The sequence below is a fragment of the Salvelinus fontinalis genome, chromosome 39 (genome assembly GCF_029448725.1).
Source record: "Salvelinus fontinalis isolate EN_2023a chromosome 39, ASM2944872v1, whole genome shotgun sequence".
Lineage (NCBI taxonomy): Eukaryota > Metazoa > Chordata > Actinopteri > Salmoniformes > Salmonidae > Salvelinus > Salvelinus fontinalis.
Window position 1 is genome coordinate 12,234,077 of NC_074703.1, and position 27,322 is coordinate 12,261,398.

Sequence of the window (27,322 nt, forward strand, 5' to 3'; positions counted from 1 at the left end):
TAAACTCTTTGATGCCCCCCAGAGCCCCCCTGGTTGAGAATCACAGACCTATTAATAACCAGCAAATGCAATAATAACATTTCCCAATGAGAATCATTCATTGCATATGGAAACTGGAAACAGTTTCATATTACAATACGGGCCTAAAGAATGCTGTTGTTATATATATATATATATATATATATATATATATATATATATATATATATACAGTCAATAATTCAGACAGTATTTATGTGGGCATAACAAAGTTGCCCGTCCTACAAAGTCGCTCAAAAACTGATCTCGGAAATGGTAGACCTACATTGGTTTGGTAACAATATTGTGGGAGGAAACCCGCATGTCTGAGACTACTAAAAAAACTCCTCATAATGTACCCATAGTACGTATAGGACTACCCCACCCATTCTCTCAAGTTTGAACTTGATCTAAAAAACATGCAATGTTTTTTCTTTTGAAACGATGTTGAGAAATAAAGTGGGAACTTTTGGAATACATGGAGCTCATTGGCAGTGATCTTACATGATGCGTTAATTCCGCCGTGCCATTTTGCTATCCAGGTTTAACCGTTGATGACTTGTTGTACTATGTGACATATTTGAGATGAGTGAGAGTGGGGACAACATTCTTGAAATGGATTCTTTGTCCGAGACAAAATTGGAGGGCGACACGGAAATAGAGATGGGAATGGAAGTTGGTGAGTTAACGTGGATTTCATTATATTTTGCAACGGGAGACGATTAATTGCAAGACAAAAGGGCGGAATAATGTAGCCTTCCTCTGTAACCTATCGTTTCCGCCTTTCACGAACCAACATTTTATTTTATTTGTTCAAATGTTATTTTGTTGTGTCCCTTATATATTTTCTCCTTGGTTATTTCAAACTTTAAAAAGTATGCAATAACAGTATTGACTTTTGGCACCACCATTGCCCTCTGTAATGAGAGGGTTCTGCTTAGCTGAGGAACGCTCAACTCAGGTATCTTTTTTTATCTGCCTCAATATACCCTACACTATACGTTATCATAAACTTCATTATCATCAGTGTTTATAAAACTGTAGTAAATTAGCTTGGACTCAAACTGTCTCTGCGATTGTCAGTCCAAGGTCACTCATGCACACTTTCGATACTTTCAGTGTTTACCATGAAGGGTGCTCCATACCACTTCTTACAATGCAGCGAATTTGGGGTGTCGTGACCGGGACTCAAACCTGAATATCTGTGGTGCTCAGACTAACACGTTAGCCATTACACCAATAAATCAGACTCATCTGACGAGGTCGCTAGTTCTTGTACTAAGGTCGCTGGAATACATACATATTCCTTTATTACACTGGTGGACAAAGCATAGGCTAACAACCAAACTGATTCACAGATGCAATATTTCAGTCATAGCCTATGGCTGGCTGCACAGCTTGTCCCTACTATTATTGGCCCAATGTACACTCCCACTTTCCCACACAATCAAATATCCTTCGATCGTCGGGATCTTCGGGCAGTTTGTTAATAATTAGATCATTACTTTGTAGTTATTTAAGAGTTTATTTCCAAAATGCTATATCCACCAATTTTTCACATTTGTGTTAAAAAAACTAAATAATCAGAAATGATTGCTTATGGGTACCTTCATGTGTGTGTAAAGTATTACTATTTTCTATTCATACATTTTGGATGTGTATGTTAAACACTATATATATATTAAAACAACAATACAATGACAATACCAATGGCTGCTCCCATCAGTGGGTGCTCTGGTCAGTGGGTGCGCTCGCCCCCACCTGCCCCAAGAGGCCTGAAGGGCGAAGCCACTTCCCTGGCCCAAAGGGATTTTCCAAGGGTGGGAAGGACTGAGCCCCTCCCAACGTCCGGGAGGGCATGGAAGCGAGCGCACCGATAACCACCAGGACCAGCACAGACACCACTCACAGTATGAAACCAAAACACAAAACATAAATAACTAAACACAAAACATACAATAATCACATCCCCACCCTCACCCCTGATTGGAGAACCTCAAACCTTTATACTGTGCATGTGTGTATGTATTTATTTCCACACTCATTAATTCAAACCTTCAGACAGCCACAGATCAACCCAGTTTTCCCAGTAAATCATAATTCTACCATTTTCTCTTGCTACATCCCTCCATTCTCCCATGGTGTGTCACTAGGGACTTGAAACTCCCCATCTACAACATTTCTGCTGAAATTGACCCAAAAATAAACATTTTACCCAACAGCACAATGATATTTCCTATTGACTGACTGTGGTCCTTCAAATCCCCCCAAAATTCAGTTTGTAGGTCAAACCGTGCCCTGATATTAAGACATAACATACCATTCCTGCACAGGGCTGACTGTTTAATGCCCGATATACAGAGCATTCTTTTTGTAGCAAGAATTTCCTATAATAGCTTAAATTGAAAAGAATGGATTGATGCGTCAGTTGCAGTGGTGTAAAGTACTTAAGTAAAAATACTACTCAGTTAGTTTTTTGGGGGTATCTGTACTTTACTAAACTATTTATATTTTTTGACAACTTTTACTTTTACTTCACTACATTCCTAAAGAAAACGATTTACTTTTTACTCCATACATTTTCTCTGACACCCAAAAGTCCTCCTTACATTTTGAATGCTTAGCAGGACAGGAAAAGGGTCCAATTCACTTGCTTATCAAGAGAACATCCCTGGTCATCCCTACTGCTTCTGATCTGGCTGACTCACTAAACACACATGCTTTGTTAGTGAATAATGTCTGAATGTTGGAGTGTGCCCATGGCTTTCAAAAAAATGGGGCCTTCTGGTTTGCTTAATAAAAATAATTTGAAATGATTTGTACTTTTACTTTTGATACTTAAGTATATTTTAGCAATTACATTTGATACTTAAGCATATTTTAAACCGAATACTTTTAGACTTTTACTCAAGTAGTATTTTACTTGGTGACTTTCACATTTACGTGAGTCATTTTCTATCACATGCTGACCAGACCGAACACGTCACGTGCGCGAGCGTCGCAAAATAAATTTTGAAATCCATGTTATTCAATTATTGCACCCACACTGCTTGCGCGTCTGCGACACCAAGGGCTAAAATATATGTCGTTCCTATTTCTGACGCAGATCGCGCTGCAAGTCCTGCCTCTCCCATCTCCTCATTGGTTTATAGAAGCAGGTACCTGCGTGCCATCTCCTCATTGGTTATACCCACGTGGGTGATAGAAAGACGAACTGTTTTGCCGGTAGTCGTGGTAATACAATGAAAGTTTAGATGCGATCACCATATAATTTAAACGATGAAAAAGCCTGGAAGGAGGAGAGGACTAGAAACGATTCAGTTGGCCATTTTATGTGTGAATTAATTGTCGGAGTAGAGATCCTTGTGCATTTCAGGTAAAATAACAACTCAATGTTTATATCCCAGGACAAATTAGCTAGCTAGCAACAGCAAGCTAGCTAAATAGGACAAATTAACGTTAGCTAGCAAGTGCAAGCTAACTAGCTAAATTACCATACATGTTTAATGCTTTTCGACCTGTCCCCAAATTAATGTCATTGGTTCAGAGTTTGTTTTGATATTTGAACCTGCTTGTCGTGATCGCGTTTGGTGTGGGGGGCAAAATCAATTTATGCACGATAGCGCACGATGGCGTACGTGCGCAGCCGGTTTGGGCAAGGTGTTTAGGGTATCTTTACTTTTACTCAAGTATGAAAATTGGGTACTTTTTCCACCACTGGTCAATTGTTGTTTTGTATATCGGTTCATAAACCTGATGCCATGGTGTTGGGATATCGAAAATCTGTTCCCAACTAGCTTGAATTTTATGCTGCATAGTGTTCCACCCTCTTGACTGTAAGTGAAACTGATACATTTTACAATTTATATTGGTCGTTTTAAGCCATTTATTATTTTTAAAACTAATTCATTATTTTCTCTTTTAAGTAATTGCCCCTTCCATTTTTGTGGCAGAGCTCAGATTAGTTTATTATAATTTTGTATTTAGCATACATCTCCATACACCTGGATTAATTGCTTGTGGGACAGAATTTTACCGTAACTGTTTACAATGTACACTACCGTTAAAAAGTTTGGGGTCACTTAGAAATGTCCTTGTTTTTGCCGTTGGAACAAAGGAGTGATGGTTGCTGATATTGGGCCTATGTAGATATTCCATAAAAAAATCAGCTGTTTCCAGCTACAATAGTCATTTACAATGACTACAATTAACAATGTCTACACTGTATTTCTGATCAATTTGATGTTATTTTAACAGACAAAAAAATGGCTTTTCTTTCCAAAACAAGGACATTTCTAAGTGACCCCAAACTTTTTAATGGTAGTGTATATTTGCTTTACATTGTTTGCAAACTGATATGTGACACGTATTAATGCCAAAATAACATGCAAAACAGGCAACGAATGATGGGTCGCCACTGAACTTATCTAATGGGGAACAGTATGGTGGGGACCCGTAGGTCTATCTAATATGGAACAGTATAGGGAACCATATCTGACAGGGAATTTGGTTGAGATCCGAACAGATAACAAGGGGTCACATTTTAAGAGTAAAATATGTGGTCTATATTTATTGTCAACACTCAAGATATGAAATTCCACAATATGGATGTCAAACAATCCTTCAATGAAATGTGAGATTCTTTGGCCGTACTGTTATGCTCAATTTGTTCGCATTGTCCCTGCCTTTTCAGGACCCCAAAGCTCTTTGAGGACACCCACGGACCCACTGGTTAATAATAACCAGCAAATGCAATAATAATATTTCCCAATGAGAATCATTCACTGCATATGTAATTCGGAAAACGACAACTACACTACCGGCCTAACGAATGCTATTCAGACAGTTTGTGGGCGTAACAAAACTGCCAAATCGCTCAAAGGCTGGTGGGAGGGAACCGGTATGTCTAGAGAGACTACTCAAAAACCCTCCTCCTAAAGTACTCATAGTCCGTATAGGACTACCCCACCCATTCTTTGAAATTAGAATTTGTTCTGAAAAGCATGCAGCGTTTTTTCTTTTGAAACAATGTTGACAAATAAAGTAGGAACTTTGTAAACAAATGCAGCTCATTGGCAGTAATCTACATGATGCGTTATTTCCGCGGTAAGATTTTCCAGACAACCCTCCACTTTTAACCATTGATGACTTGTGATATGTGACAGTTTTATTAAAATGAGCGAGGACGGGTACAACGACATTTTAAAAATTGATTATGTGTCTGAAACAGAATTGGAGGGCGACACGGAGATAGAGATGGGAATGATAGAGGACTTAGGTACCATACGAGATATTTTATCGCAAGAGAAAGGGGCAGAAGAATGTAGGCTTCCTTTGTAACTTTTCGTTTTCACCTATCATGAACCATATGCTACACTATTTAAAATATAATTGTTTTTGCAAAAATGTTTCTTCTCAAATGTTATTCTGTTGTTTACCTTATATATTTTCTCCTTTGTTATTTCAGACATTCAAAAATTATGCAATAACAGTACTGACTTTTGGCACCACCATTGCCCTCTTTAATGAGAGGGTTCTGCTCTACCAGACACTATACATTATCATAAACTTCATTATCATCTACCACAGTGTCTATAATACTGTATTGAATTCGAGGGTATCATAACTGGGAATCAAACCCAGTCACTGACTGGTCAATCCTTCCTTTGGAAAGTAAGCTCCAATGTTTCCAAATCTCTTTATGCACAGGCACACCTTTGATGGTCTCAGTGTTTACCATGAAGGATGCCCCATCCCACTTCTGACACCAGTGCAGCGAATGTTGGAATATCTGTGGTTGTCAGGCTAAGGCCTTAGCCATTACAGTGACTTACTTGACTAAGTTGCTAGTTGTTGTACTAAGGTCGCTGGAATACATAAGTATTCCTTGATCACACTGGAGGACATAGCAATAGATAGGCATAGGCCTAATAACGGCACTGATTACATTCACAGATGCCAGATTTCAGTCATAGCCTATGGCTGACAGCACAGCTTTCCCCTACCCCAGTCTAAATTCACAAAAAACGAACCTATTATTGGCCCAATGTAGACTCCCACTCTCCTACAATGTATCAATTCTCTGGGATCAGGCAGGTTTTCATTAATTGATAATTACGTGATAATAATTGTAGTTATATATATGTAATGAGGGAAGGGCCTGAAAAACATTCACATCCATTTAGTGTGTTTTATACTCTCCATTTAACAAAGTACTTTGAAAGGGCTTCCAACAAGTGCTGGTGCTTCATCAGTTTGTCTTTCTACCATGAGCTAGTAAACATAGCCTTTCACCTGGTCTAGCATCAGTACAATCAGGCTCAGCGAAGCATGTCTGTTCCTAGGGAAGAACTCTACAGGGGGAAAAGGGTTGCCTGTATAAATCACATAGCTAGATGGTTTTGCTGAAGGTAAATATTGTATTGCGTTTCATATGTTCACAGTCAAACTTGGAGAAATACATGACACATGGCATGCAGTATGCAAGTATCTAAGTATTTCTGGTAACTTCAAAGGATCTGCATGCCAAACAAGTGAGAGATATTGCATACAAGCAAGTCAAGTGAAGTACATCAGGCATGCTTCAATTCAATAACATTGTGTCACGTCCTGACCATAGAGAGTCCTTATTTTCTATGGTGGAGTAGGTCAGGGCGTGACTGGGGGTTTAGTCTAGTGTATTATTTCTATGTGGGGTCCTAGTTTTGTTTTCTATGTTGGTGTTTGGTATGATTCCCAATTAGAGGCAGCTGGCTATCGTTGTCTCTAATTGGGGATCATATTTAAGTAGCATTTTTCCACCTGTGTTTGGTGGGATATTGTTTATGTGTAGTTGTATGTCAGCACTCCATTGTCGTCACGTTTCGTAATCTTTTATTGTTTTGTTATGTAGTTCACTTACTTTAAATAAATAAAGATGTGGAACCCAGATCACGCTGCACGTTGGTCCGAGTATGCTTCTAGCGAACGTGACACATTGGAAGATTTTAAAATAATGTTTTCAGCACAGTTTTATTAGCACAGTTGCTATTAACTTGTCGAATGGAGGAATTTGCCTAAGAGACTTAAACTATTCCACCATGGAGTATCTGAGTTTGAACATTTACAGTCTTTTCCAGGGCGTTACTAAGAGTAATGTCTTTCAAACACCATCTGATTCCAGTTACATTAGGTTCCAGTAGTATTTTCTACCATGGGATGTTTGGAAGTTTTCCTGATGGAATGTTATCTGTTGTGTAAAGTATGAATGTAGTACCAGACACAATAAAATGTAACATTTAACTGAATGAACACAATTTAATGTGGGTTGTTGAATGTGCTTTACTTTGGTATTATATTCCCCTCTGAAATATAGATGTGAGTACTTTGCACTGGTGCATATGCTCAGTAAATCTGATCATGTGTATCTGCTGGGCCTTGTCAGAGTCTTACAAAAGATGGTGGTTAAAAAGAGTCAAATCTCCATCAAGATCTTGTCATGCATGTCTCTTATGTCTTTAATACATGTTTTTGTTGGGGGGGGGCAGTCTATTCTCAGGAGTTTTTGCCAACCTATGAGACTATACCTGAGGGGGCATCAGTGCCCAAAGTGGAGAAGGTGAGTCTCAACCCTTTAAATTGTATAACATTTCTGCATTATGAAAATGATTAGTACTCATAGCTTTGATAGTAGTTGTAGTATTAGTTTGAGCTGCCAATGAATAACTTTACAATTAATACCATATTTGTATAATATGGCTTGTTCTTGCATGTATTTCACCAAGAGGGATGTGGATTGATTCGCTTTTGTATTTTCATATGCAGAAAATGCGTGAATCAATGTGGCAAATATCTGTAATTACAAGAGAGGTCTATGTTTGATCCCAATCCAAATGTGGACTGTTATTATTCATGGAACAAAAAAGGGTGTGTCACTTTTTGCCGTTGTAGACTCTTCCCTCCCTCTCCCATCTAAGTCTGATGTCAGTTGAGAAAGACGTAGTCTTGTAGGGTCTCGTACAAGCACAGTGAGGCTGTCTGTCAGTCCCTCTCTCGTTAAAGGACATGTATGATATCATGGAAGAAGAAGAGTTTGAGTTTGAGGCTGTGGAGCTACCAGATATCACTGTGGAGCTACCAGATATCGCCTGTTGTTTTTGCCCACAGGTTGAGTTCAACGGCAAATCTGACTCTCTGTTCTTCAATGATGGGGTTAGACGGATCGACTTTGTCTTAGTCTATGAAGATGAGGACATGAAGGAGACTGACAAAAATAGAACGTTCCAGAAACGTAAAGTAAGTGCATTTCTGGTGGCAGATTGTGAGTCTAAGCATCCTTATTCACCTTCAACATGGTCAGCAGGTTTCTGTCTGGCAGAAGTTAAAAACAGTATTCCTACTGTGCTGTGAAAAAGCTTGTTTGAAATTAAATGCAGTTTCACAATGTAAGCATAGTTTTGAGGAATATGTGAATCTAAATGTGATTTCTTATAGCTTAAGAGGAGTACTGTATTATCTATGAAACAAGTTACTAAAGCTGCATTCCATCAAAGATGTTAACTTGTAGGAATCAGTGTTATGTTCCGTCATAGACGCTGGTGTTGTATTATGCCAGGACCTAAGGCATTCACACAACACTTTCTCATTGTACACCCGGAATATTGACTCTGAATATTTGTACAGGGAGTTTTTCTTTGCTTCAGTCACTGTGTGTCAAATCTAAGGTAGCCCTATGATTATTATGAGGCTATTTACATATATATATATATATATACTGTATTTACAATTCTTTACAAGTATTGTGGATGCACTTAACAGAAGCATACAGACGTATATAGTAACAATGTATTTTGATTGACCAATGAGCTTTTATTTATTTGACGTGGTTTTATCAGAAGGCGTCTTGTATCGTACACACAATTCCCATATAGATGTAGTCAGTTTCATACATGGTTGAAATCAGTCAATGCATTGCTATCCATCGAGGGGAAATCAGTCAATGTAATGTCAATATAATTACACTTTTCATTCATTATTTATTATACACAACCACAGTTAAGATGGGTTAATAGTAATAATGTAATAAGCACTTTTCATTACAAGAGTAATAAGAGAAACAGATTGGTGTCAGAGCTACTAGGAGTGCTGGGTGGAATGGAGTCAAACGCAGAGAGCAAAGTTAAGGAACGTGGAATTTATTTTCCAATGCACGGGAAAATCATGCCCTAACACATACGGGCACATAAGAAAAGTCCAATAACACCAGACTAAACTCTTCCGAGGAAAATAACAAAATCCACTACAAGATCCTACACCAACATAACAGAAAGTAAGCCCGCACAACAGCCAGCGGGCTACCTAACCTTATATAGCCTACCCACCAAACTAAACTCAAAACAGGTGCACCCAATCAGCCCAAATTAACAGAAACCAAAAAGAAAGAAACGATGGCAGCTAGTAGGCCGGTGACGACGACCGCCGAGCCCCGCCCGAACAGGAAGAGGCACCATCCTCGGCGGGATTCGTGACAGTACCCCCCCTCTGACGCGCGGCTCCCGCAGCGCGCCGACCCCGGCCTCGAGGACGACCCGGAGGGCGAGGCGCAGGACACTCCGGGTGGCGACGGTGGAAATCAGCCAAGAGGGAAGGATCTAAAATATCCTTCCCAGGTACCCAGCACCTCTCCTCCGGACCGTACCCCTCCCAGTCAACGAGGTACTGCAGGCCCCTCACCCGGCGTCTCGAGTCCAGAATAGCTCGTACAGCGTACGCCGGGGACCCCTCGATATCCAGAGGGGGCGGAGGGACCTCCGGCACCTCACCTTCCTGAAGGGGACCAGCTACCACCGGCCTGAGGAGAGACACATGAAACGAGGGGTTAATACGATAGTAAGAGGGGAGTTGTAATCTATAACACACCTCGTTTATCCTCCTCAGGACTTTAAATGGCCCCACACACTGCGGCCCCAGCTTCCGGCAGGGCAGGCGGAGGGGCAGGTTTCGGGTCGAGAGCCAGACCCTGTCCCCTGGTGCGAACACAGGGGCCTCACTGCGGTGGCGGTCAGCGCTCCTCTTCTGACGCTCACTGGCCTGCCTAAGAGAGGCCTGGACTGCCCGCCAGGTCTCTCTAGAGCGCTGGACCCACTCCTCCACCGCAGGAGCTTCGGTCTGGCTCTGATGCCACGGAGCCAGGACCGGCTGGTACCCCAATACGCACTCAAATGGCGACATGTTAGTTGAGGAGTGGCGGAGTGAATTCTGGGCCAACTCTGCCCACGGAACGTACCTTGCCCATTCTCCAGGCCGGTCCTGGCAATACGACCTCAGAAACCTACCCACTTCCTGGTTCACCCGTTCCACCTGCCCATTACTTTCAGGGTGATACCCAGAGGTAAGGCTGACCGAGACCCCCAGACGCTCCATAAACGCCCTCCATACCCGGGACGTGAACTGGGGACCTCGATCAGATACGATGTCCTCCGGCACCCCGTAGTGCCGGAAGACGTGGGTAAAAAGAGCCTCCGCAGTCTGTAGGGCCGTAGGGAGACCAGGCAATGGAAGGAGACGACAGGACTTAGAAAACCGATCCACAACGACCAAAACGGTAGTGTTCCCCTGAGAAGGAGGAAGATCAGTCAGGAAATCTACCGATAAATGAGACCATGGCCGTTGTGGAACCGGGAGGGGTTGTAACTTCCCTCTAGGTAGGTGCCTAGGAGCCTTACTCTGTGCGCATACCGAGCAGGAAGAAACATAGAGTCTCACGTCCTTAGCCAAGGTGGGCCACCAGTATTTCCTCCTAAGATCCCGCACTGTTCTCTCAATCCCCGGATGACCCGAAGAAGGTAGTGTATGAGCCCACCGAATCAAACGATCACGAACACCAAGCGGTACGTACCTACGGCCAGTAGGACACTGGGATGGCACAGGTTCTACCCTTAACGCCCGCTCGATGTCCGCGTCCACCTCCCATACCACCGGGGCCACCAGACACGAGGCTGGAAGGATGGGAGTCGGATCGATGGACCGGTCATCCGTGTCATAAAGACGTGACAGCGCGTCAGCCTTGGTGTTAAGGGAACCTGGTCGGTAAGAGATCTTAAATCTAAAACGAGTAAAAAACATGGCCCACCTAGCCTGACGCGGACTCAGTCTCTTCGCCTCTCGGATATACTCCAGATTTCGGTGGTCAGTCCAGATGAGAAAAGGGTATTTGGCCCCCTCAAGCCAGTGTCTCCACACTTTCAGGGCTTTTACCATAGCTAGTAACTCCCGATCCCCCACATCATAGTTCCGCTCCGCCGGCTCCAGCTTCTTAGAAAAGAAAGCACAGGGACGGAGCTTCGGTGGCGCGCCCGAGCGCTGGGAAAGCACGGCTCCAACACCAGCCTCGGACGCATCCACCTCCACTATGAACGCTAACGAAGGGTCCGGATGCGCCAACACGGGAGCCTCAGTAAACCTTGCCTTCAACTGGTTGAAGGCTCCATCTGCCTCAGCCGACCACCGTAAACGCACCGGCCCCCCCTTTAGCAGTGAGGTAATTGGTGCCGCCACTTGACCAAAACCCCGGATAAACCTCCGGTAGTAATTGGGAAACCCTAAAAACCGCTGCACCTCCTTTACCGTGGTTGGAGTCGGCCAATTACGCACGGCGTTTACGCGGTCACACTCCATCCTCACCCCCGAGGTGGAAATGCGATAACCCAGGAAGGAAACGGCTGGTTTGGAGAACACACATTTCTCAGCCTTGACGTATAGGTCATGCTCCAGCAGTCGCCCAAGCACCCTGCGCACCAGGGAGACATGAGCGGCGCGTGTGGCAGAATAGATCAAGATGTCATCAATATATACTACCACACCCAGCCCCTGCAAGTCTCTGAGAATCTCATCTACAAAGGATTGGAAAACGGCTGGAGCATTCTTCAACCCATACGGCATGACGAGGTACTCATAGTGGCCTGATGTGGTACTAAACGCTGTTTTCCACTCGTCTCCTCCCCGAATACGCACCAGATTATACGCGCTCCTGAGGTCCAGTTTTGTGAAAAAACGCGCTCCGTGGAATGATTCCATCGCCGTAGCGATCAGAGGTAGTGGATAACTAAATCCCACTGTGATTGAATTTAGACCTCGATAATCAATGCACGGACGCAGTCCTCCCTCTTTTTTTCTCACAAAAAAGAAACTCGAGGAGGCGGGTGACATGGAGGGCCGAATGAACCCCTGTCCCAGAGCTTCCGTGACATATGTCTCCATAGCCAACGTCTCCTCCTGTGACAAAGGGTACACGTGACTCCTGGGAAGTGCAGCGTTCTCCTGGAGGTTTATCACGCAATCCCACCGTCGATGAGGGGGTAATTTAGTCGCTTCCTTCTTACTAAAAGCGATAGCCAAATCGGCATATTCTGGGGGAATGCGCACAGTGGAAACCTGGTCTGGACTCTCCACCGAGGTGGCACCGATGGAAACTCCCACACACCTACCTGAACACTCATCTGACCACCCCTGAAGAGCTCCCTGTCGCCAGGAAATGAGGGGATTGTGAATGGCTAGCCAGGGAATCCCCAACACCACTGGAAAACCAGGTGAATCAATAAGGTAAAAACTGATCTGCTCCCTATGATCCCCCTGGGTTACCATGTCCAGCGGAATCGTGGCCTCCCTGACCAGTCCTGACCCTAACGGTCGGCTATCTAGGGAGTGCACGGGAAAAGGTGGGTCTATCTGCACCAGCGGAACACCCAACCTACGGGCGAGTCCGCGATCCATAAAACTCCCAGCTGCGCCTGAGTCGACTAGCGCCTTATGCTGAAGAGAGGGAAAAAACGCAGGGAAAAAAATAACCAAAAACATATGACCAACAGGGAGCTCTGGGTGAGTCTTGTGCCTACTCACCTGAGGTGGCCGAGGAGTATTCCGCCTGCCATCCCGACTCCCAGATGGACTCCTCCAGCACCGGTCCGAAGTGTGTCCTCTCCGGCCACAGTAGGTGCAGGAAGAGCCACCTCCTCCGGTCCCCCTAGATGCAGCTCCTCCCAACTCCATCGGAGTTGGAGCGGGAGAGCTGGAAGGTGGAATGGACAGGACCCCCTCTGAACGCCCGCGGGCAGCTAGCAGGTTATCTAGTCGAATCGACATGTCGATCAGTTCATCTAGAGATAGTGTGGTGTCCCGACAAGCTAGCTCCCGCCGGACGTCCTCCCGAAGGCTACAACGGTAATGGTCTATTAAGGCCCTGTCATTCCACCCCGCTCCAGCAGCCAAGGTCCGGAACTCTAAAGCGAACTCCTGGGCGCTCCTCGTCTCCTGTCTCAGGTGGAACAGACGCTCACCCGCCGCTCGGCCCTCTGGTGGGTGGTCGAACACAGCCCGAAACCGGCGGGTGAACTCTGCATAATGGTCCCGAGCAGAGTCCGGGCTGTTCCATACCGCGTTGGCCCAGTCCAGGGCTCTCCCCGATAAACAGGAGACAAGGAGGCTTACACTCTCTTCCTCCGAGGGAGTCGGACGCACGGTAGCCAGGTATAGCTCAAGCTGGAGCAAAAACCCCTGGCAACCAGCCGCTGCTCCATCGTACTCCTTCGGTGGGGTGAGACGCAATGAGCTGGTCCCAGCCGATGACCCTGTGGGAGTGGGTTGTGTCGTCTGCAGGGGAGCTGTAGGGGGCGTCGGGAGACCACTCCTCTCCCATCGTTCCATCCTCTCCATCATCTGGTCCATCGCTGATCCGATACGCTGAAGTACCGCTGTATGATGCTGGACACGCTCCTCCATAGTTGGGAGAGGGGTGGTCGTGGCTCCTGCTGACTCCATAGGTGGTGCGGGCTTCTGTCAGAGCTACTAGGAGTGCTGGGTGGAATGGAGTCAAACGCAGAGAGCAAAGTTAAGGAACGTGGAATTTATTTTCCAATGCACGGGAAAATCATGCCCTAACACATACGGGCACATAAGAAAAGTCCAATAACACCAGACTAAACTCTTCCGAGGAAAATAACAAAATCCACTACAAGATCCTACACCAACATAACAGAAAGTAAGCCCGCACAACAGCCAGCGGGCTACCTAACCTTATATAGCCTACCCACCAAACTAAACTCAAAACAGGTGCACCCAATCAGCCCAAATTAACAGAAACCAAAAAGAAAGAAACGATGGCAGCTAGTAGGCCGGTGACGACGACCGCCGAGCCCCGCCCGAACAGGAAGAGGCACCATCCTCGGCGGGATTCGTGACAATTGGACCTTATCCAATAGGGAAACCGAAGGGACAGTGTTACAAACACGGGATCCATTGATTTAACATCCTGTATTCTCTTTCCTAGCAACGCAGAGAGTACTTTGAGGCCAGCTTGATGAAGATGGGGATGGAACTAGAGGCTGCCAGATCTGTGAGTGGCCACATAATGCATTTTACAAGGACTGGCTTTATGTATTGACTTTGCTGTTAGCTTGCAGAGTGGGGTTGAGTGTGTCGATCTTCAGGGACGATTGGGTGGAAACAATATTTAGTATCTTACATTCGTTTGGTCTTAAATGGTAGAGAAACACCTGTTTGTTTTTGTTACACAGTTTTATTATCATACTGCTTATTTAAGTGACCTTGTGGGTCTTGTTTTTGGCTGCATTTTAGATGGCAGACAGAGTTGTTTTCCTTTAACAGCCAACTATTTCCTCAGAAAGGGTTGAGAGTTTTCCACTGCAATTCAATGGCACCAATTCCATTAGAGTAGTTGACCAATTATTGGCAAACTTTAGTGGTATTTCATGGAAGAGGATCAATGAGTTAACATTGATAAACACAGAGCCAACTTCTGATTTTATAGATAATAAAGCATTACATTAGATTAATGTGATGTTTTAGTACTTGTTTTATGTGGAGGATGTAATTTATGATCATGGCAATATCTTCTTAATTTCCCGTTAGGGGATTACTTAAGTTGTAATATATTTAGTTGAAATGAAAAGGGCTGCCTTGCTGTTTTATCTTCATCATTCCGACAAGGTGGTGGATGAGAAGCTGTTGTTCGTCAAGGTGCACATGCCTTGGGACATGCTGTGTACCTACGCCGAGGTTCTCCACATCAAGCTGCCCATTCAGCCCAATGACCTGTCCACCACGTCCTCGCCCTTTAACTTCCTCAGTTGCATCACCAAACACTTCTACCCCAGCGAGGACCTCATAGCCAAGGAGACGGAGTACTTCACCGCCCCATTCGAGAAGGACAGACTGGAGTACTTCTACGTGAAGGACCGGGACCTCTTCTTCACGCCGTCCATGAGGAGTAGAATGGCAAGTGCGCTGCTTTCTTCACCTCATCATGGGACATAAACCCAAAAGTCAATCAATAAGAAGTTAAAGATGCAGCAGCGCACTAGATTTTGATGGAGATTAAAAATAAATCACTAAACAGCAGTCACCTCATTGACTTTCTTTCGGTAGTTTAAGCATCTCAGGTTTCTGATGCTGCTCAATGGTATTAGAAGATATTTGGTCGGTAGACCACTTAGATTGGTTATTCAGCCCTTGCTCTACAAAAATATCAATGTACCTATACTTAAAACACAGTGTTAATGCTCTTTTCCTTACACTTCAATGATAACAGAATGGTTGGTCTTCCTCCTCAGGCCTACTACATCCTCAGCCGAGCCCCCTATGAGGTGCGAGAGAACATCAAGAAGTTTGGTGTCACCAAGCTGCTCGATGGGGGGGTGTACAAGGCTGCTTATCCCTTACATGATGTGAGTGGCGGTGAAGAGCGGGGTGGCACTAGTAACTGACAACATAGTACATTAAACACCCATCAATCTGTGAAAAGACTGAGCAGTGTTTTTATGAACTTTTTAGTTTTGTTTTCTGTGAACTTACTTTAGTGCAGATTCAACGTCAGGTCGAAGGAAGATGAGTGCCCCAATGAGAGATACCTCCTGTATAACGAGTGGGCTCACCCTAAAAGTTTCTATAAGATGCAGCCACTTGATCTCATAAGGTAATTCATGCTTTAATCTACTTTTGCAAAAAATGCACATTGCATGCACATCACTCCTTTAGTTTAATAAGGTGTTGAGAATTATTCTTCCGAACAGAATGTGCTTAGAGGCCTAATCATTGTAATTATAGCAAATAAGGGATGGAAATAATATTTTCTTTCATTTTCTCACAGAAAGTATTATGGGGAGAAGATTGGCATTTACTTTGCTTGGCTGGGCTTCTATACAGCCATGCTCGCCCTCGCTGCTATTGTTGGGCTTGGCTGTTTCATTTATGGGTACACGACTCAAGAAACAAGCACCTGGAGGTAAGTTTAAAACTCAAAAGAAAGTACTTCAGAAACCCACAACACCATATAAATATATTACAAGTTGCTACATCTAGTGTATATCAAATGAAGATCAATTAGTGCAGGACAGGACACAAGGTAAGTAGAGTAAATATAAGTTGATTGATGTTCCTTCCATTCCGTTCCCTGACAGTGTGAAAATCCAATGATTAACAACTTTGTTGCATTTTGTTGTTGAGTTTTTGGTGAAGTTTAACCCATCTGCTCTGCTCATTTATTGGACAGCAAAGAGGTGTGCGACCCTTTGATTGGAGGGAATATTGTGATGTGTCCGCAGTGTGATAAGGAGTGCACGTACTGGAGGCTCAACAGCACCTGTGAATCTTCTAAAGTAAGTATTGCATACATTAGGGTTCAATAATTCCGGTCCATGGCTGTACAGGTTTTTTCTCATTCACTCACATGGTCAATTCAGAGTGATTATGATTATGAAAGTGACTTATATGGATAGTGAGTCCCTTAAAATTTTATTTGCCAATGCTTTTTATGTCAGACCGTTTTCTTAGACTCTTTGGCCCATGAGACATGCTACAAGACATATGAAACCTTTTTGAACAGGGTTTGTTTTCGTATATATTTACAAAGAGTCATGGATGGAGAGAGAAATTATGTGAAAAGCTAAGTATTTCATGAGACCTTGCCTTCCTCAGAAACTGTGCATATTTGATAACTATGGGACGCTCGTGTTTGCTGTCTTTATGGCCATTTGGGGTGAGTCATTTAATTCATTCAACTTACCAAATGTTCAAATGTAGAGCTTTCAGAAACTGGATTAGTTTATTGTGTAGTTTTGTCTTTCTAAGCTTATTAGCAATTAGATGTTGCATGATAATGATATTAAAGTTTTCCTCAGCACATGCTACAGTCTAGGACCAAATAAAGCTTTACACTCTTGTTCCCATCCTGGTTCTAGTGACCGTGTTTCTGGAGTTCTGGAAGCGCTACCAAGCAGAACTGGAGTATGAGTGGGACACCGTGGAGTTCCTGGAGCAGGAGGAGCAACCTCGTCCCGAGTATGAGGCCAAGTGTAACCACGACAGAATCAACCCTGTCACACGGGTAAGGAAGATGTGTTCGTCACACAGTCCCTATGGTGATTCCATAGCATCAGACTCAGGAGGCTAGAAGAACACTCCACAACCGATGATAGTAATGTTATATACTTGTTTTAAAATGAAAATATTACCTGTATCATTACTTCATTCTAAAGCATGTTATTCTTCATTTAGGTAAAAGAGAAAGTACCTTATACAGCCTGTGGACGGTGTGTAAGAGTGTCTTTAGGAATTGGGACTGTCTTATTCTGGGTAAAAACTTTTGGATTTCTCTACTGGTATCTTGTTCTGAATAGGCCAATTTATATGCACTCCAACAGAAAAAAATGTTTTATATAACCCTAACCTTTGTTTCAAGTCTGACCCCTCCAATTCTTGTGTTTGTGCTTGTGTTCAGATTGTGTTGATCCTAGCGTCAGTGGTGGCCATCATCGTATACCGACTGGCAGTGTTCTTCTCATTTTCGACGAGACTCCAGTCTGACCTAAAGGAGCTCGAACCGTTTAAGGAGTATGTGACCGCACAAATGGCCACCTCCGTCACTGCTTCTATCATCAGCTTCGTAGTAATCATGGTGCTCAACATCCTGTATGAGAGGGTTGCCATCTGGATCACTGACTTTGGTGAGACGCCCCAATGTCAAACAATGTCAAACAGGAAATATGTGGTTTGCTATACAGAACTATGGTGTTTCTCAAACTGCTTTCAGACAAGAGCTAATATTCACTCAAACGTGTCTTAGCAAGGTTTATGCAGTGCCCCAAACATTCTGCAATTATACAATGGTATGAGTAAATATTGCACGCCAATAGGTCTGAAGTAATCCAAATATATGTATGCCAACAGATTTATACTCTAGGAAATTCACACCACTACGATAGCCCTTAGCTGATGTCTTTATCCAGAGTCACTTGCAGAATCTGGACACAGCAAAAGCTTGATTTAAGCCTGATGTTTTTTTGATGAGACTGAGAAGATGCCTTACTTCATTTTAAAGAGCTACCAAGGACCAGGACGGATTATGAGAACAGTCTGACTCTGAAGATGTTCCTGTTCCAGTTTGTCAACTACTACTCCTCCTGCTTCTACATTGCCTTTGCCAAAGGGAAAGTGGTTGGTTACCCTGGGCAACCTGTTTACCTGCTGGGCAAGTACAGGAATGAGGAGGTACGTACACCTATCAGTTGACTGAAAGATCAGTTGATTGAAGGCTCAGTTGATTGGAGCTTGGTGCTTGGTACAGAATATGTGATAACACAGTATGACAGTGTTTTGCTTTTCCACTTCGCTTGTGTTCCAACTTCATTGACAAATTATTAGATGTTGCATTCTGTGGCCTTTGTGTTTGACTAAAAGAGACCTTCATATTTCAAATGAATGAACCTGGAAATCTTCCACTAAATACAAGTTGTTTGAATGGAGGTGCTTTATCATGTAATACTACAAGATGGCCGACATTGGTTGATGCATTGTTTGTGTCTTATCCTTACCAGTGTGATCCAGGAGGATGCCTGATTGAATTGACAACCCAGCTCACTATCATCATGGGCGGTAAAGCCATCTGGAATAACATTCAGGAGGTGTTGCTGCCGTAAGTTTTTGGTTCAATGGAAGAACAAAATGGCCAACCACATCAGCTCTCTAGGAGCCCAGCAACCGTAAAGTTTCCCAGTTACATTGGATCAGGGTTGGTTCAATGGTTTATTCCATCCCAACTCAAAATGGAATACCCCCTTATCTTCAAGTGTATCTGTATCCAGACATCATTATTATCTGATTCAGAGAGCAATCATAAAGGCGTCTCCTTGTAGGCACTAACGGAGACTAACTCCGCCATGGCTTATTGGCCAAAGCCTATGGGGAAATTAATGTTTTTTTGTTGGGTTTCTGGATAAATGCCAAAAACACAGGCTTAGGAGATCTTATACGTTTTGTTCTATGAGATCATCTTCATCAGCTAACATCGCTTTTTGTGAATTTTAAAGCATTTATGTAATCAAAACAAAAACATAAAGCACATAAACGCTTCATAATTCATTAAGGTCATGTTAACTGACTGATATTATCTCATAGGACAAAACGTATAATATCTCCTAATCCTATTTCAACTTCAGACCTTATTTTTGGCGTTTATCCCAAAACCCCATTCTTTCCCTATTAATTTTCCTCATAGGAAATGCTAACTAATTTCAGTTTTTTATGATGTTCCCATTAGAAAATACTAACTAATTTCCGTTTTTTAGGACTACAAGCTGGCGAGCTCTATTACCTTGTTATAAGCATCATGATTCTGCGATTGACATGTTTCTCATCATCAGGTGGATGAAGAATTTGATATTCCGCTACTGCACACGTGTGGGGTCTGAAAAGGTGATTCCTCGCTGGGAGCAGGACTATCAGCTGCAGCACATTGGGAAGCTGGGCCTCTTCTATGAATACCTGGAGATGGGTAAGATATGAAGAATGATGCAAACTCTCTCCCTCTCTCCCAAATCAACCCCTAGCCCCTATCCCCTGGCACCTCTGTAGATCTGAGAGGATTGGATAGGTGTGGACACAATATGGTGGTAGCTATATGCGTATGCTCGGGAAGTTTTTTAAGCTGATCCTGCTATTTCTTTGGATTCTGTCCAGAAACCACCTATAGCCCCTATCCCCAAGGCACTTACTTAATCTAGAAGGGTTGGATGGACATAAGCTATATGGTGCAAATCCCCCCTAGCTACTATCCTAGTACCAGGTGTCCCCATAGCTAGCCTATCAACGACTATCATAGTATCAGGTTCCCCCCTAGCTAGCCTATCAGCTAATAGCATAGTATCAGGTTCCCCCTAGCTAGTCTATCAACTACTAACTATCATAGTATCAGGTTCCCCCCTAGCTAGCCTATCCACTAATATCATAGTATCAGGTTCCCCCTAGCTAGCCTATCAGTACTAACTATCATAGTATCAGGTTCCCCCCTAGCTAGCCTATCCACTAATATCAGGTTCCCCCTAGCTAGCCTATCAGTACTAACTATCATAGTATCAGGTTCCCCTCTAGCTAGCCTATCAGCTAATATCATAGGCTAGCTAGGGGCAACCTAATACTATCAGCTACTATCATAGTACCAGGTTCCCCCCTAGCTAGCCTATCATAGTATCAGGTTCCCAGATCTATTGATGTAAAGGCTTTTTTTCTGCAGTGATCAAATTTGGCTTTGTGTCTCTGCATGGCTTTTTCCTACAGTGATTCAGTTTGGTTTTGTTACTCTGTTCGTGGCCTCCTTCCCCCTGGCTCCTGTCCTGGCTCTGGTCAATAACCTCTTTGAGATCCGGGTGGACGCCTGGAAGATCATCACCCAGTTCCGCCGCATGGTTCCAGAGAAGGCCCAAGACATCGGGGCGTGGCAACCCATTCTCCAAGGTGTTGCCATCTTGGCTGTGGCATCAAATGTGAGTGATGGCTCCTCCATTGGATTATGAAACATACATATATTTTTTAAGATGATGTATTTATCTTGGTTTATTTTCCATTGCATAATCCCATCACTGGATGTCAGTCATATAATTTTATTGTTACCATGCTGATGTAGTGACATTCTTAGATTATAATTCATCTATTATGATGAGCACCAGTTTAAAGTGCACTGTCTCCTCCACTTCCTTGTATCTCTGCCAGGCCATGATCATTGCCTTCACATCAGACATGATCCCACGATTGGTTTACTACTGGTCTTTCTCTGTGTATCCCTATGGAGACCATTCCAGTCACACCATGCAGGGCTACATCAACAACACGCTCTCTGTGTTCGACATCCAGGACTTCTCCAACAAGAGCCGGCCCTTGCAAACACCTTACTGGTTCAATAACAGCACCACCTGCAGGTAATGTGAATGTATATGAGATGAGTTTAAATGAAATCGTGTTAGACATCGAAATATTTCATGCAGTCTCTCTGTCATACTTTAGATATCGAGATTTCAGATATCCACCAGGACACCACAGACAATATGAATACAGTATCTACTACTGGCATGTGATAGCTGCCAAGATGGCTTTCATAATAGTTGTAGAGGTGAGTAGAAATTTCTCTGAAACGTTGACCTGATTTTTCTTTCTACTGTATAGTCTAATGCCAGATGGACATTTTCTAGCCTTTCAAGAAATTCCCTCCTTCCGACCCTTATACCCTTGTCCCCTCAGCACATTGTATACCTGACCAAGTTCGTTCTGTCCTACGTGATCCCGGACGTGCCTTACACAGTGAGGGAACAGATCAAACGAGAGAAGTACTTGAGCCAGGTCATCCTTCACGAGACCAACCTCAAACTGGTGACCAAACGCTTAAAGCCTTTCGCTGATAAGATACTTAAACAAAATGAGGACAAGGAAGAGGAGATTATGGACCTTTACTTTTAATCTCTGAAACTTTTTCAGAGAAGAGAGAGTCCTGCCTTTGTCAGGACCTACAATATTTCCAAGTATTGTTGAGCAGCTAAAGATGTATTCAATACATGTTTTAATAGCTTTAATTAATATTAATTAATATTATTAGTAGCATAATAGCTTGGTGGGGATTACGACCAACCAAACCAGCCATGAAGCTCAGCTCTGTTGCTCAGATCTCTGGATCTATTGCATATTTAGCACTTTTATGTCAATGATTGTTACATGTACACTGTTACATTTAATGTGTTTTGTATTGTTACAATGATGACATATTTTGGAGGTCTTAACTTAGACACTTCTGGGAGGAACACAACAGTGCCTGGGTGTTACATACAGCACATGTATACACTGTTACATTTAATGTGTTTTGTAATGTTAAAATTAGGATTCAATGCCATATGGAAGACTATGAATGACAACAATACTTTTCTTCTTTAAACAAAGCATACAGATTTGTATACAATTTGTGGCCTAGGCCTATCCAAACATTTCTAATACTCAAGGTGTGCTTGATTTAGTCAGGAATAATTCCAAAAGCTCAAATTGCATTAACCAGGCAAGCCATCAAGAATGGAAGCTCGTTCCCGCCACCCAGGAAAAAATATCTGACTATGAGTTATGAGATAGAAAGTCATAATTATGAGAGAATGTCTGGATCATGGACATTGAATAGTCCTGCAAGTCGACCCCTTTTAAAGGGTCAATCTGGGATTCACACAATAACAAAGCTTTTCCCACCACAGCTGAGGAATGGGGCAGGGGAAATGTAACCAATCTCAAATACATAGACACAGGACTCACATATGGATGCAAGGACTGACCATCCATCAGATACAAATTATACACTGCTCAAAAAAATTAAGGGAACACTTAAACAACACAATGTAACTCCAAGTCAATCACACTTCTGTGAAATCAAACTGTCCACTTAGGAAGCAACACTGATTGACAATAAATTTCACATGCTGTTGTGCAAATGGAATAGACAAAAGGTGGAAATTATAGGCAATTAGCAAGACACCCCCCAAAACAGGAGTGATTCTGCAGGTGGTGACCACAGACCACTTCTCAGTTCCTATGCTTCCTGGCTGATGTTTTGGTCACTTTTGAATGCTGGCGGTGCTCTCACTCTAGTGGTAGCATGCGACGGAGTCTACAACCCACACAAGTGGCTCAGGTAGTGCAGTTCATCCAGGATGGCACATCAATGCAAACTGTGGCAAAAAGGTTTGCTGTGTCTGTCAGCGTAGTGTCCAGAGCATGCAGGCGCTACCAGGAGACAGGCCAGTACATCAGGAGACGTGGAGGAGGCCGTAGGAGAGCAACAACCCAGCAGCAGGACCGCTACCTCCGCCTTTGTGCAAGGAGGTGCACTGCCAGCGCCCTGCAAAATGACCTCCAGCAGGCCACAAATGTGCATGTGTCTGCTCAAACGGTCAGAAACAGACTCCATGAGGGTGGTATGAGGGCCCAACGTCCACAGGTGGGGGTTGTGCTTACAGCCCAACACCGTGCAGGACGTTTGGCATTTGCCAGAGAACACCAAGATTGGCAAATTTGCCACTGGAGCCCTGTGCTCTTCACAGATGAAAGCAGGTTCACACTGAGCACATGTGACAGACGTGACAGAGTCTGGAGACGCCGTGGAGAACGTTCTGCTGCCTGCAACATCCTCCAGCACGACCGGTTTGGCAGTGGGTCAGTCATGGTGTGGGGTGAAATTTCTTTGTGGGGCCGCACAGCCCTCCATGTGCTCGCCAGAGGTAGCCTGACTGCCATTAGGTACCGAGATGAGATCCTCAGACCCCTTGTGAGACCATACGCTGACACATGCACATTTGTGGCCTGCTGGAGGTCATTTTGAAGGGCGCTGGCAGTGCACCTCCTTGCACAAAGGCGGAGGTAGCGGTCCTGCTGCTGGGTTGTTGCCCTCCTACGGCCTCCTCCACGTCTCCTGATGTACTGGCCTGTCTCCTGGTAGCGCCTGCATGCTCTGGACACTACGCTGACAGACACAGCAAACCTTTTTGCCACAGTTCGCATTGATGTGCCATCCTGGATGAACTGCACTACCTGAGCCACTTGTGTGGGTTGTAGACTCCGTCGCATGCTACCACTAGAGTGAGAGCACCGCCAGCATTCAAAAGTGACCAAAACATCAGCCAGGAAGCATAGGAACTGAGAAGTGGTCTGTGGTCACCACCTGCAGAACCACTCCTGTTTTGGGGGGTGTCTTGCTAATTGCCTATAATTTCCACCTTTTGTCTATTCCATTTGCACAACACCATGTGAAATTTATTGTCAATCAGTGTTGCTTCCTAAGTGGACAGTTTGATTTCACAGAACTGTGATTGACTTGGAGTTACATTGTGTTGTTTAAGTGTTCCCTTTATTTTTTTGAGCAGTGTATTTTTAACCATGTTTTGAAGCTATATTATTGTAAACATTTGCATTGTTTACACACAATAGAGTAAACCAAGCTTGTATTTTGGGTTCTGATTGGGTAAGACCGTTACTCATTTCTAAGTTACAGTATTGAATAATCAGTGGCTTTACACTGAGTGTATGAAACATATTTCCATGACCAGGTGAATCCAGGTGAAAGCTGATTCCTTATTGATCTTACTTGTAAAACCCACTTAAATCAGTGTAGATGAAGGGGAAGAGACGGGTTAAAGAAGGATTTTTATTGAGTCATGGATTCTGTTTGTGGGCCATTCAGAGGGTGAATGGGAAAGACAAAAGATTTAAGTGCCTTTGAATGGGGTATGGTAGTATGGTCCAGATACATTGGTTTGAAAGTGTCAAGAACTTCAACGCTACAAGGTTTTTTACGCTCAACAGTTTCCCGTGTGAATCAAGAATGGTGCATCACCCAAAGGACATCCAGCCAACTTGACACAACTGTGGAAAGCATTGAAGTCAACATGGGCCAGCATCCCTGTGGAACGCTTTCGACACCTTGTAGAGTCCATGACCCAACAAGTTGAGGCTGTTCTGAGGGCAAAAGGGAGTGCAACTCAATATTAGGAAGGTGTTCCTAATGTTTTGTACATATTAATTAAATCTGATGTCAACCAGATGTCATCAAACAGGCACCAACTCACATCAACAAAACTCTTCAACACGTTAATATTGAACAATATCACCACAATCTCTCTTTCTTACACACACACACACACACACAATGTGTGATTGACTAGGATATGCATAAGGTTATCTTAAGTTGAGGGCCTGATGCAAAGTGTACATTGGATTTATATGATACAGATCGCCTGAACGTATCTCATAATAACGACTTACTATCTCATAATTATGACTTACTATCTTATAACTCTTAGTCAGATTTTATTTTTTGGTGGCGGGTACGGGCTTCCATACAAACTCATGGTCACCTCAAGTATTTACAGTAACATTTTTGACATATGTATTTGATTTTAAGCATTTTGATAGAAGTCTATCACCATAGACTAACCTCTTATACAACCTCTCAATATATGTTGCTGTATTATATTGTCATTTTTTTTAAACCAAAGGTATATATGAACTAACAATCTGCCGCTGTGTACAATATTTGTCTTTCAAGTATTTTGTCAAGTGTACTGTAATTTGTATGTTATGCCAAATAAAATCTAAATTCTTTGTATTTTATATAGAACTGTGATTGTGTTGGTCGTCATTTCAAAGTTCAGGTCAGATACAGCTCATCTTCCAAAAAACTGCACATGTGTAATGATGCTATAATGGCACATCTGTGCCATTATAGCGTCTGACTGCATTTTAAAGTAGTTCGTTTACTTCTTTAAATGATTTCTCCTAACTTATATGAATCCCCACCCAGTTGACAACTTTAAAATGGTGGAAGCCCTCAATGGCAATGTCCAAGGCTAAAACAGGTTATATCCATGATGAGTCCTCTATCTATCTCTGTTGCAACAGGGCTCCTGAGTGGCGCAGCAGTCTAAGGCACTGCATCTCAGTGCTAGAGGCGTCACTACAGACCCTGGTTTGATTCGAGGCTGTATCACAACCTGCCGTGATTGGGAGTCCCATAGAGCGGTGCACAATTGGCCCAGTGTCATCCTGGTTATGGTTTGTCCGGGGTAGGCCGTCATTGTAAATAAGAATTTGTTCTTAATTAACTGACTTGCCTGGTTAAATTAAAAATAACCTCTGATATAACGTTTTTTTTGTCAAAGACGCAGAAATGTCACGTGTGTCCAATTATATCGTTGCATTCGTAACAACCTAACCTTATGACACGTTTATTAGATCAAATAAGCCTCAAGTAGCAAATTAGCAATTACATTTTTTGTTGAGCAAATTCGATACTCTCATTGACCTCAATGACAAAATTCCTCACATTGTGGGATTTTTTTAATGGACAGATTTTGGGCGGAGTAAAACATCTCGCTTCGCCTCTTCCTCTCTGGTAGTAATCAACACAGTATTTTGTTCAGGCAAATGATTGAACACCCCGGTGTGAAGGACTGAGAAGAGATGAGATGGTAGCGGATGTCCGACAGTCTGCAGTGAATGCCATGCAGGAGAAGGATCTCGACAGTGAAGGAGATGGACTTTGTTGCGTTTATAGCGCAAGTGATACATTGCACTAGTCAAACTCATAAAACATGTAAGAAGTTAGACGTCATTGTGAAGGCGGCAAATATATTTCTGAATCTCCAGGATTTACAGCAGAAATGTTACAGGGAATGCTGAATAAAGAGGTTACCCCCTCCCAGGGTCCCGAGCCTGTGTAGGGATCTGAATAGACATTTAAATCTGACTGAAAGAGTACAGTTTTGTGGTTTTGTTCAGGGTTAGTTATTAAGAGGATATTGATTTCACTAGCTTGAAATCATTGCCCAATTTAATAAATGGAACACAAATCAAATTTGATTTGTCACATTCGCGGAATACAACAGGTGTAGTAGACCTTACAGTGAAATGCTTACTTACAAGCCCTTAACCAACAATGCAGTTTTAAGAAAAATACCTGTTAAGTAAAAAAAATTGATAAGCAAAAAATAAGAAATAAAAGTAACAAATAAGAGCAGCAGTAAAATAACAATAGCGAGGCTATATACAAGAGGTACCGGTACAGAGTCAATGTGCGTGGGCACGGGTTAGTCGAGGTAATATGTACATGTAGGGAGAGTTATTAAAGTGACTATGCATAGATAATAAACAAAGAGTAGCAGCAGCGTAAAGGATGGGGGGGGGGGGGGGGGGGGGCAATGCAAATAGCCTGGGAAGCCATTTGATTTGCTGTTCAGAAGTCTAATGGCTTGGGGGTAGAAGCTGATTAGAAGCCTCTTCGACCTAGAATTGGTGCTCTGTATCGCTTTCTGTGCGGTAGCAGAGAGAACAGTCTACTAGGGTGTCTGGAGTCTTTGACAATTTTTAGGGCCTTCCTCTGACACCGCCTGATATAGAGGTCCTGGATGGCAGGAAGCTTGGCCCCAGTGATGTACTGGGCCATACACACTACCCTCTG

General features: G+C 43.3%; 1 protein-coding gene across 2 annotated transcripts; it reads left to right on the forward strand.

Annotated features, from left to right (window-relative positions):
* The first annotated feature begins 406 nt into the window (after window positions 1-406).
* Window positions 407-25,483, forward strand: LOC129838498 (anoctamin-6-like). Of its 2 annotated transcripts, XM_055905491.1 has the most exons (21): window positions 5,024-5,279; window positions 7,361-7,391; window positions 7,556-7,615; window positions 8,164-8,292; window positions 14,321-14,386; window positions 15,001-15,288; window positions 15,624-15,737; window positions 15,870-15,985; window positions 16,160-16,294; window positions 16,562-16,667; window positions 16,987-17,047; window positions 17,250-17,395; window positions 17,566-17,643; window positions 17,789-18,014; window positions 18,389-18,558; window positions 18,885-18,982; window positions 19,710-19,840; window positions 20,623-20,828; window positions 21,055-21,260; window positions 21,346-21,451; window positions 21,580-25,483. In XM_055905491.1, the coding sequence occupies exons 1-21, from the start codon at window positions 5,194-5,196 to the stop codon at window positions 21,793-21,795; spliced, it is 2,775 nt and encodes a 924-aa protein (XP_055761466.1). In that variant the 5' UTR covers window positions 5,024-5,193; the 3' UTR covers window positions 21,796-25,483. The 2 variants fall into 2 exon arrangements, with proteins under 2 accessions (XP_055761465.1, XP_055761466.1); XM_055905490.1 differs by lacking the exons at window positions 5,024-5,279; window positions 7,361-7,391 and adding an exon at window positions 407-697 and having other exon boundaries at window positions 7,545-7,615.
* Window positions 25,484-27,322: the final 1,839 nt, after the last annotated feature.

What these genes read in the sequence shown, in the direction of transcription:
- LOC129838498 (XM_055905491.1), top strand. Translation starts at nt 5,194, where the DNA reads ATGAGCGAGGACGGGTACAACGACATTTTAAAAATTGATTATGTGTCT. An exon ending in GATGTGAGTACTTTGCACTG is followed by an intron (nt 7,392 to 7,555) that starts GTGCATATGCTC and finishes GTCTATTCTCAG; the next exon opens with GAGTTTTTGCCAACCTATGA. An exon ending in TGTCTTTATGGCCATTTGGG is followed by an intron (nt 17,048 to 17,249) that starts GTGAGTCATTTA and finishes TCCTGGTTCTAG; the next exon opens with TGACCGTGTTTCTGGAGTTC.